We start from the raw sequence: 12,809 nt of genomic DNA, 5'->3' as shown, positions 1-12,809 counted from the left end.
ATCATTTTTCTCAAAACCCAAAACATTTGTAAATCTATTCTGAACATAGAATAGAAGAAGAGTGCTTGCATAAACAGAATTATTTAATTCAGCGATATGTAAAACATTTATCTATCTTGAACTGAATAGGGAAAGCAATACTTGCATCAAAAGATTTAAAATAAATATCACTTGAACAATAAGTGATGATAGGGATACTTGCCTTTGGGTTTTTAGCAGTTAGCACACTCGCAATAACGCATCAATTCTGACATTCTGTCTCAAAACATCATCGTCTTCCCTTCTAACACTTTACTGATATGCTGCTCCTGCGATTGCTAGAAGCCAGCTACCCAATACCATTCCATCTCATTTTTTATCCAACGTCTTGTCCTGATCAACTTGAGAGATCCGCATCTATAATTAAAATATAGAACTTTAATCGTCTAAACGATAATTACTCGACGAACTGCGCGTCAAAATTCTATCGTCTACCCATACGATAGCCCACACATAATTATATCAGCCAAACACAAGAATTTTGACCCACATATGCACATAATTCATAGAGCACATAAGCACATAACTCATATATCACATAATTCATATCACATAAGACTCAGTTCATCAGAAGGGTCGACTCGATATGTTTAAAACTGAAATCGAATCAAAATATGATTTATCGATCAAAAATTGACTCAGAATGATTATTAAAACAAGCGACCTTTCAAAATAAAAGGATCTGGGTCTTGAAAGTATTTTTATTGAAAGCGGAATATTTTTCTGAGTCTGTACGCGTTCGTTTCGTATTAAACAGACGAACGGTTGATTTATTATGAATTTTTGAATATTTTTCGGAATTAAAACGGTCTCCGAATTAATAATTAAATAATAGGGTTCGAATAATCGAATATGACTTTAAAATAATTTTAAAATAATTATCGAGCTTTAAGAATAATTTAAAATAATATTTTAAAGCTCAAAACTATTTTTCGGAATTTTTAAATCAATTTTAAATAATTAAATCCAATTAAATAATCAATTAAAATTAATTAATAACTAATTAAATTAATTAATCAATTAATATTTAAATTAATTGACTAATTAAATAATTAATTATCAACTAGAATTAATTAATTAAATAATTAATATTTATTTTTGGATTAAAAATAATTTTCAGAAATAAATAATGAATAAAAAATTAAAATTTTAAAATTAATAATAGATTTTCATTTATTTTTAAATTTCTAAATCCAGAAACAGAATTCAGGAAAGGGAATTGGGGAAAAATGGATCGAAGCCGGGTTATTTCCCGGGTCAGAAGTCGGGTCGTGGACCTGCCAAGAACAGGCGAAGAAATCGCCGGAAACCATGGCGGAATCCGGTGACTTCCCGGCCGATTCCGGCGGTCACGAATCCTGCCACCAACATAATCCTCTCGTCACAATTCTTATACCAGAACAATCCTTATGATTTCAGCAACTCGATTAAGCCAACAACGACGACAATCGAACTGGGACGCACCGTTTCCGGCCAAACACCGAAGCTCGCCGGCGATTAATCCGGCCAACCACCGATTTTACATAAAACTCTACTAAAATTAATGTGCTATATATGAAATTAAAGCTGAAATTCATACGAATGTAACCCAATCAATTATATCAACCAACAATTCAAGAACAGTTCAGAAAATCAAATTGAAAAATACATAAACCTATGAACTCGGTTTCACTACTCTAGGGGTTATAATCATCGAATAGATATATCATTTGATTGCAAATTCGATAATAAAGCTTATTTACTCATCCAAAGCATCCGACGATTCAAGAACAAGAAACCCCCAATTCGGGTCAAGAACCCTAGAATCGAATTTTGAAAATTACTAATCGTTTGAATGATTTGATGGCTTAAACAGAAAGAGCATGAAAATCTGAACATATTGGTTACTTATACCTTGAATTCTGAAGTCTGCATCACCCTCAAATTTAGGTTTGATTCTCAGAACTTTTCAAGAACACCAAGAACACATATTCAAAGAATTTTCAGAAAATCAAACCTTAATTTCTATATGATATTGAACTCTATTTTTGAAGTATAATATACCAAATCGACCAGAAAAACATGCTCTACAACATGGAAGCATCAAATCACATCAACAACATCAAGAACAAATTTTCATAATTTAATTATCAAATAATTCGAATATAAATAATTAAATAAGAAAATTACCATGATTTCTGGAAAGAAACTGATGATTGATTCAGAAAGAAGATTTCGAGAGCTTCGTTTTGATATACTGCACGCCCGAATCGGAGTTCGATAACGCCTTCGTTCGTGTGTTTGATTCTCAGGAACGTATCGGTTTTCTCGGGTTTTTCTCTGTATTTACGGTGTTTTAACTGGTTGCAAATGAATAAACGGAATAAACGAAATAAGAAATAGGCTATTTATATTTATGGAATATTGGATCGTTCTGGATCATTTTGGATCGTTAAATTAGTTACTTAGCCACTAAGTAACTATATAAACGATACAATTAAATACCAGAACTGGATAATTATCAAAACCGAGCTTTTTATAAAACACTATATACGAGAATAATATAAAAATATCCCGTCTCTCGAGAATACGGGTTTTTGTCGATTACCGAAATGATTATCGTATCGAAAATATTGCGCCGGGCCACGCACGGGTCAAACCGTAATCCGGATTGAAAAAGTCAAAACACGGAAAATGTCCGGAATTACCAGATTAGGTTCGGAAGGAGTTTTCGGAAGAGTTTCGGGTTGTAATAATGCAAAAACGGTTGAAGTCGGACGATTTCCGGCTTTATAAAATAATTTTGGTAATTATTCAGAAAATAATTAATAATTCATAAATCAATATAAAATCATCTAACAGTTCAAAAATTACTAGAAAAATATCACAATTATCTATATTTTATTCTGAGCACATAAAAATTAAAATCCTCAAATAATATCACATCTAAACACCCAAACCCCAATTCCACTTATCAGATAATTTACCAAAATTCACATAAAATCACATAAATAATTCTAGATAATTATAATAATAATATTTGAAAATATGGGATATTACAATGTTCATCAAGTTTGAGAGGTATGTGAAAGCGTGAGTGTGCGGTTCTTCCACCGGGAAGCAACACGGTAGCTATACCACATGAGGCCACAGGAAGCACAATCTTATGCTTCGACCGTAATCGACAACATAGTGTCTGCCACAAGAAAGTCTTTCCACAATCTCCACTCCCGTAAACGAAGAAAACACCACCTTTTTTCTGGTTGATATTGTCAAGAATTGAATCATAGACTCTCTTCTGTTCATCATTCAGAAGACTATGATTTTTTTCGTGGATTTTCTTCATTTCTTCTGTGTCATAGGATGTTTCCTCAAGAATTAGCCTATTGTCAGAGTTGGAAAAATATGCTTCTCCTAGAAATGGCATATCTAAGAAGTTTGTAAGGCTTTTACCAATATCATTCAACAATTTCTCAATCTATGGAATAAATGTACAAAAAATTTATCATGTCAGTTATATACGGGAAAATGATAGGGCTGAAAGAATTATTAAAACTCATACCTGCAAGAGCGTAATTTTGGATATCATAATCTATTAGACAAAGATTTGGATTGTTAGTGAGGTGTCGTCTCACAAGAATAATATCATCCGACATGCATCCCCAATGAGTATCCCAAAGACTACGCGGATGAGAAATTGGACTATAAACTACAATGTTGACAAACATTGCACGGAGTTGTGGAGGCATGGATGTATGCGAATTTTCAGCCTGCCATTGCTGGTCATTCTGGAGGAGACCTAGTGCGGCACAAGCTTCATGAAAAGATTTATAAATATGGCCGTGGACTGTCTTCAAATCATCAAAAGAAACAACACATTTAATCCTAAGCAAGAGCATGAGGAGATATAATAATTCACCGCTGGATGAATGTACTTCAGAAAGCCTACCAATGACATCACCTCATTTTCTCGGTCTCCAGGAACCTGGTTGTGGATTCCAGGTAAACTTGCTTGGGAATTCTGAATAGGTGAAATTTTTGGCCTCTGGATATATTCTGTTTGCTTCAAACCATGATTCTAATTTGCTTTTTTTTGATCATGTATTGTCACACACCTCCTGTAGATTTTGTGAGTTCCTGAACGACACGTGCTTGTCATTTGGTAGATGTATTGGCAAACGTTCAACTGAAGGCCAACGGGAATGGATGTCAAAACCAAATATCCTCCAGGATGCTTCAGATGCACAAACATATCTACCATCTAAGTAATGTTTAACTTCATCAATCAGACGTTTCTCCAGAGTGATTGGTGTTATGGTGACAGTCTTGGCGGTTGTTTTTTTCTTCAGACACATGGTTACGGTATCGTGTCCTTTCAGGCAATACTTGAATAGATATTTCAGTGATCTTGAGCTGTTACAAATCTCTAGGTTTGTGTGACATTGAAATCTTATTAGAAGATCTCGATTGTATGGGACAACATAACGATTATCCAGCTCAATTCCCTTTTTGTTTACAGTAATTCCTGTTTTCCTTCTTTTGTAAATAGGAAAGCCACAGTCATCGAATAATGTGTGAGAATGATTGAAAAATTTTATAATTCAATGTCATCAAGTATATGAACTGTTCTAATAAATTCGTTGAGTATGGTGTAAATGACAAATATTTACATTTTAGGAAATTGTTTAGTACAACTATGGTGTAAATGACGACGATTTACCTTTTAGGAAAATGTTTAGTACAACTGCCTTTAGCCATACATGGAGAATTAACACAATCAGTTCCACATGGTCCATGAATCATGTAATTCTTTACAGGTTCGTATCCAACAGGATCAATACTTGGATGAGGAATTTCTGCAGACACCATTTTATCTATTTGGTCTGTGGTTTTTGGACAATCGTTTGGATGCAACCAAATAAGCATGTGAGCATGTGGCAGTCCATGCTTTTGAAACTCTATGATGTGCATCACTGTAAAATTCCAAGGTATTAAATTAGAAAAATAGTATAATTTCCATACATGTCATTTTATTGTCAAAGTGTAAAATTAAATCATCTAAAAAAGCTTTCATATTATAATACCTCATATACAACGTCCAAAACAATTTTTATTTTTGATTTGATAAACCATTTGGTCAACTTTCATTTTTAAAACCCTTGCAACCACGTCTGGAGCGTCGAAAACATCAACAACGTGTAAAAACTTTAACATCCGTTGTATTTCAGGCCATTTTGTATTCGTGGTCATCGTAAGGATCAGTGATGGGTGGCCAAGCGTTCGACAGATGGCCAAAGCATCCTTAAAATACTGATTCATGCACCTTTTACTGCCAGTAAATGAGGCAGGTAAAATTCTTGCTTTGCCGACATTTTCAGGATTGCTATCACCCTTTTGTAGTGCATCCCGTATATTTTGGTACAAATCTGAACGAATCGTTGTCTGGTTATCTCTGATCCAGTCAAGTTTGTACTGCTCCATTGCAGTAAATGCATCCACCACATATTGATGCCATAAACGACCTCCTAGATGTGGAGTCAAACCTGTAAACTCGTGATTAAATGGCTAATTCTTTGTAAATTTGAGAGAATATTAAAGAATGTGTACTAAAACAAAGTGCAGATAAAGAATATACCTTCTGAAGATCGAATCATAAGTTTATAATTATAATACTCTTTCATCGTGATGAATTCTCTATCTCCCTTTTTTATTGGATCTTCATTTTCTACAAACTGCTGTGTTTGGGCTGTTTTTTATAAGGTCTATTTGCAGGGATTTGACGATAAAATCCAATATTTCCATGAGGAAAAAGAAGAGGATATTGTACTTGCATAAATCGTGGATCGGTTTCATATATCCTCTCCAATTCATTGGTTCTTGAATGGATTATTGTATCCCTGCATCCTTTTGCATAGTCGTCTGTGACAATCAATCCGACAACTTCATTTGATGGGCCAATATGGTTAGGTCGACCAGATGTTGAAGAAGAAGCTATTAGAACCAATCTGAATTCATCAACTGCATTATGTTCAATCCGTCCACGTGCCATACGAAAACCTTTGACCAAACGATTATGTTTATCCAACATTTCTAACAAAGACTGTATGATACCCTCATCAACGGAATCACTTCCTCCTTTAACGGCGTTTATTCTATTGTTCACTTCATCTTCAGTGTCATATATGTAGAGTTGACAAAATTTGGGGACCGTCAGGTGGTACAAAGTTACCTATATTGTGGTAATTTACACCTTTGACCTTGAAACAATAAGGAGCACCGCCATGATTGATACTATGGTCAATTTTTCCTCTGGTGGAAGACATCGCAAACATACAGTTGTACATTCTAATATTTTTCTTGAAATGCCTAAAACGGGATGCACCACTAAGGAGTGTAGCAAGAGGTTCAGGAGGTTGCTTTTTTTTATCAAGAGTTATCTGACCATTTTTATAACAAAGAGAAAAAGTTGGAGGCTATCTTGGTGCAGATTTATTGTTCCTTTCTTGATTCCACATGATCGCTTGACATTTTGAACAAATTTTATCAGGAGCACCAACATCAAGGTACTCACTCCACTTAAGCATAGTATTGTTAGATAAATCTAAATCAATATCCTCACAATCACCTACAAAAATTTGCAATTCATCAGAGAATGAGAAATGCAAAAAACATATAGAATTCACAGCTTAGTATGTAGTGTGTCAAATCTAAATTCATACCACTGGATAAACAGTCACTGTCACTGCTATCAAAATTATCAACACCGTTAAAGTCTGAAAATAAGTTTTTAGACCCTGAACTTTCTCCTCGCTCAAAAGTACTTTTTACGGACGATGTATCGAACGTTGAAGGACCTGGACTTATTCTACCACAAATTTTTTTGATTAAATGTTCTCCAATTTATAATCCATCTGGGTTAAGAGATTTCCGCGATTGTTTCTGCACTCCGGATGCAGGCAGTGAGAAAGTGACTACACTTTTATCACTTTGACATGTTCTTGGAGTTTCCTGTTTTCTCATCTGACATGCTGTAACAAATACATTATTTGTAAACTTTTGAACTAAACATATTTGATGCTTATCAATCTAATAGTATACTGTTAATCATATAGGCAAAGAGCAAGAGCCAAAGTTGATGTAGCAAAAGCTGCAGTCTTCAGACACAGCAAAAAAAATCTAATATGCTAAAATCTGATGTAAACTCTGATATGCTAAACTCTGATATGCCAGCTCAGGTCCAGTACATGCCAGCTCAGGTCCAGCACAACACAGCTCAACAAAAGTTAGTTTCAGATTAGTGGCTCACAATGAGTCTTGTATCAAATATATAATTCAATCAGAGAGATCAAAAGTGAGATTAAGATTGTAAAATAAACTTATTTTTATTGAATGAATATCTTCTTCTTCTTCATGATTGTTGTACGTATATGTTTCATTTCTGCATCTTAAACTCCATTAATGGAGCTTCATTTACAAAAGTGACATATACATTAATATACGCACATATATGTGAACCGCACCTGAAAACTCTATTGATTATAGTTTACGCGCACACGGAGTTTTAGGATTTGCACATGTTTCTCCACATATGTGAACACCTACAAAATTTTAATAAATCAATAATTAGAGATATAGAACATTAGTTCAATTATGTAAAAGTTCGTGGAAAGTTATAATTCTGATAGTCTGTACATATATTGCTCAATTAAGAATTATTACAAATATTGACCTGATGTTTGAGTACATTCTGAAAGCGATTTGTTCCCAGCGGGAGTGTATATCAAATTATCGAATAATCCTGTATAAGAAGATGGTACTACACTACATAATATTGCTTTTTTGGCGAGCTGTTTCTTGTCAGGCACGCTAACTTTGTTTTTATCTGGAAAAAAAACTGTAAAATCCGTAATTTTATTTTTTATTTATTTATTAAATATTAGATATTAATTCATTTAGATAAATATTTATTTATAATATTTCGGAAACTTTATGTGCAAGTTATTCGAGTTATGAAAAGATTTGTTATTTGTGAAAATAAGTGTGAGAATAAATTAGAAAATCAATATCTTTTTAGTTTTGGTAATTGTAAGTGTCAAATATTTTATTTTAGGAATTTACTTAGAGAGGTTATATTATTTACTAATTAGAATTAGGTTTTTGTGCGCCTATATATGGACCCTATAGACAATAGTAAAGAATTCGTACAGGCTCGTCAATTCTCACGAAGGTAAGACCGTGTTAAGCCTTCAATTTATATTATTCTCTATTCGTTAAATCGTTATACATGTTGACATGTTTTGTTTGATTATGCATCTGTGTTTGGTTTAATGAATTGATTTAGATGACAAGGTTTGGCCATAAATAAATTGATCTGGTTGTTCTGACTGTCTGCATGATCACATAAACTAACATCATGTGTACGTGTGTTGTATGTTCAGGGGTTTAGGGGTTTATTTATTTATCGATATTTTGCATGCACATTTGCCGTGGTCCATTACATGTTGGTTAAGATAAATAAATTAATGTGTTACTGTATACCATGCTAAATGTGTCGGAATAGTAAAAATATGTCCCGGTGTTAAGTCAAACTGTGATATAATTACAATCCTTTTTCTTTTAATATATGTTAATTATTACATGTAACGGGGAATGACTAGTAATTTAATAATCTAAATTCAATTATCTTGCTATTTGTTGAAAGTTATTTTGACATCCTGATGTTCATTAAAAATAAAATAGATTAATTGCATATAATAAGTAGCCAAATGTTCATGAAATATCTTTTAAAAATTTATACATTTTATAATAATTCCATGTAAATTGTTTTCTTTTGTTTAACATTGAATTGTTTAGTATTAATTTTATTTGTTTCGAGTGTACTATTTGAAATTACCAGTTGATATATATAAATATTTTAATATAGTTTTAATGTTAGTTTGTTAGGTTCTTAATTGATCAGGATGTTAGTTTAAATTTATATTTTTTGTGCCATTTGAATTATATAATATTTGTTTATTGTTAATATATAAACTTGGTCTCTCTGCTCGTTTATATATGTGGACAGATTACATTTTTTTGTGAAACCTGATGTGACAATAGTTTCCCAAGTATTCTTTACTTTAGTATTAATTTGGTCACATGCATACATGCACTTGTTATAAGCATAAGTATGTGCTAGTTAAGTGATATGTTGGATAATTAATTGATGGACTTGTTTGATTTAAAAATATATAGGATCTGTTCGTGATATTATTTTCGGGTTTTTAAGTGTCGGTTTTGAGGTAAGTACTTTTGACTTAATTTTAATTTTTGGAAAATATGTTTCAATTCTGTTTTTGATTTCGTATAAGATTTATGAACTTTGATTTCAAAACTATAAGATATAAGTATTTGTGAATTTTAGAACCCAGTCTCTACGTTTTCGAACCCGTTCGTAATTTACGCTATAGTTCCAGAACTAGCCTTAGATATCCTTATTAGGCGCACAAGTGTGCAACTTTAGATACCTATTAAGGGCGCGTAATTATTGAACTTTAGATGCTGACCACTGGCAAAGTATGGTATAAAGAATAAGAATAAGATGCCGGCTACTGGCAAAGTGTGGTCGTAGATCAAGACTGTGGTACTTATAAGATTTATCGTTTCGTTCTCTTTTATTTTGTTCTGATCTGTTATAAAATCTGCTCTGTTCTGTTTTAGATTCTGAATGTTAAAATATAAAATTTTGGGTTGGATCTATTTTTAGAAAATATTTTACAAAATTATTATTGTTTTGAGAAAAATCATTTTATTAAAACACCCATTATTTTTCTGTTAAGAGTTAGTCAATTTGTACTTGTTGAGCTGTGTAGCTCACCCCTTTTAACATTTCAGGTTCGGAATTTGGAGCATATTAAGAATAAGGAATGTGAACTATGTGGAGATCTGTGCTGCTTATTTTCGTGCTATTTGAATTAGAATAAAGACTTTCGTACCATAAGAATAAATTTGATTATCTGTTTAGACAATTAATATCGGATTTGTGGAGCTGCGTCTCTATTTTTATGATTTTGATTATTGAGTTTGACCATTGCTTTGACCTTTATATATTGAATTTTTTCGGTTAAAAGAATGTGTTTTATGTAAGTGTGTATTTAGAATTAATAGTCCGGAAGTGCGGGCTGTTACAGTTGGTATAAGAGAAGGCTGTCCTTCAGAGTGTATTAGGTATGGGACTAGTACATTCCCTAGGATGTCGATCCTTTAGACTATCGTATAGATCTTAGGATGTTATATTGGACTTAGACATTCGTTTGTGTGATTATTTGATATGCTTGACTTTTGTACTTTTCGATCATAGAATATAAGTTTAAAAATTATTTTGTGTGTTTTAGAAAAGATGGACGGGGAGAACGGTAACCACCAGAACAACAACGAAAATCATAACAACAATGGAAATCAGGGCTGTTAGAGATATTTGTGATATCATACTAATAATGATTTGTGTTTAGTTTTTCAGATCTTGACTAACAGGACAAATCAGGACTTAACTGGAAATCAGTACTTATACTGAAATCAAAACTTAAGATATCAGAACTTAAGTTATCAGAACTTAAGATATCGGAACTTAAGATATCAGAAGATATTCATCAGGAGATAATATCAGGACTTAAGAAGACTTTCAGATAAGGAAGACGGTTGATTGAAGGGAAAGAAGATCAAGACTAAAACAAGAAGAGATATGCATGGAGAAGAATTCTATGAAGAATAGAAGACTTGGAGGAAAAGATAACTAATTGATATATTTTAGGATACAGAATTATATTCGATATCAATTAGAGATTATCTTGTAACTGTGTGGTATATAAACACAGCATAGGGTTTACACTAGAAATGTTATCATTATCAAGAATATTATTCATTGTAACCCTAGCAGCTCTCGTGATATTTGTTCATCACTGAGAGAGAACGGTTCCATTGCAATATTGTTTTATTAATAAGATTATTCTTTGTTACATACTTGTGTTCTTAATTCGATTTGATTGTATTATACACTGTATTCAACCCCCTTCTATAGTGTGTGTGACCTAACAAGTGGTATCAGAACCTATCTGTTAACACAAATACAGTAAAGATCCAAAATAATCATGTCTGAAGAAGAACAAACTCCAACCAAGCCCACCAAAACTGAAAAAACTCCAAAGACTCAAATCCACAGTCGATATGAGACTATTAGGGTTCCCATGCTGAGACCTTCTGAGTATCCCATATGGAAAGTAAAGATGGCTATGTTTTTGGAAGCTACAGATCCAGAATACCTTGACAAAATTAATGAAGAAGCACATAAGCCAAGCAAGCTCTCTGTTGTAGGTGCAGATCAGCCAGCAAAGACAATACCAAAGGAGAAAAGTGAGTATACAGCAGAAGATATCTCATCTATTGCCAAGGATGCAAAGGTAAGGCATTTGCTGCATAGTGTCATTGATAATGTCATGTCAAACAGGGTAATTAATTGCAAGACTGCAAATGAGATATGGGATGCTTTGGAAATAATATGTTAGGGAACTGATGCAATCAAGAAAAACAGGAAGATTATACTCACTCAAGAGTATGAGCACTTTGACTCAAAAGCTGATGAGTCATTAACTGGATTATATAACAGGTTTGTCAAACTCTTGAATGATATGTCACTGGTGGACAAGGAATATGATCTTGAAGATACAAATCTAAAATTCCTGTTAGCTCTTCCTGAAAGTTGGGATTTGAAGTCTAATACTATAAGAGACAACTATGCCCTTGATGAAACTACTCTTGATGAAATTTATGATATGCTCAAGACTCATGAACTTGAGATAGATCAAAGAAGCAAGAGGCATGGGAGAAAGTCAAGGACATTTGCTCTTAAGGCTGAGGAGGAATTCCCCAAAGTCGATGTCTCAAAGAAAGGTAAATGAAAGGCTCTCATCACAAAGTTTGATTTAGATTCATCAATTTCTGATAATGATGAGGATTCAGAAACTGAAAGTCTATCTGAGATGGATGTTGATGAATAGATGATGAAATTGTGTGCTCTTATGGTGAAGGGTATCACAAAGATAGCCTACAGGAAATTTAGAAAGGGAAAGAAGGTTTTCAGGAAAAGTGGAAGTTCTCATAAGAAGAGTTTCAGAAAATCTGAAGGCAAAGAAGGAAAGTCTGACAGAGGATACTACACAAATGTTAAATGCTACAATTGTGGTGAAAGAGGCCACATATCTCCTGAATGCAAGAAAGGAAAGAGAGACAGAGGCAAGGCCCTTGTCACAAAGAAAAGCTGGACATACACTTCAAATTCTGAAGATGAGGTGAACTATGCCTTGATGGCAAATGCTGATAGCAGTTCTGATGCTGTTGAGTTAAAGGTACCTCAAACAACTTATGCTTTTCATACTAATGATATTACTGAGTTGAGATCTTATCTTAAAACCATATTCATTATCTATAGAGATCGGACCTTAACATGGGATAGATTAACTTCTGAAAATCTGGCTTTTAAGAAAAGGAATGACTATTTAGAAAAATAGTTAGTTATGTTCCATCAAACTCAGAAAGAGAGAGATGATACTTTTTATGTTAGAGATGAAGTGTTAAAATTGAATCAATCTCTAAAAACTGAGTTAGAAAAGGAAAGAGAGATTATCAGGACTTGGACTAACTCTGGCAGAACAACTCAGAATTTGCTAAGTAGTGGAAACTGGAAAGAGGGCTTAGGTTATGGAGATGATAAAAGTGAAATAGGAACTGAACAAATTAAGCCAATTATTGTTAAACAG

General features: G+C 33.2%; 1 protein-coding gene across 1 annotated transcript; it reads right to left on the bottom strand.

The window, feature by feature from the left end:
- Positions 1-3,491: 3,491 nt before the first annotated feature.
- Positions 3,492-6,106, bottom strand: LOC141713983 (uncharacterized). Its single transcript, XM_074517533.1, has 6 exons — positions 5,752-6,106; positions 5,112-5,561; positions 4,739-4,991; positions 4,134-4,551; positions 3,581-3,869; positions 3,492-3,496 (listed from the first exon to the last, which is right to left on the bottom strand). The coding sequence occupies exons 1-6, from the start codon at positions 6,104-6,106 to the stop codon at positions 3,492-3,494; spliced, it is 1,770 nt and encodes a 589-aa protein (XP_074373634.1).
- Positions 6,107-12,809: the final 6,703 nt, after the last annotated feature.

This window comes from Apium graveolens, chromosome 3 (genome assembly GCF_009905375.1).
Source record: "Apium graveolens cultivar Ventura chromosome 3, ASM990537v1, whole genome shotgun sequence".
Classification (NCBI taxonomy): Eukaryota; Viridiplantae; Streptophyta; class Magnoliopsida; order Apiales; family Apiaceae; genus Apium; species Apium graveolens.
The sequence above is the reverse complement of the archived record's forward strand: the minus strand, read 5'-3'. Positions and strand labels throughout refer to the sequence as shown.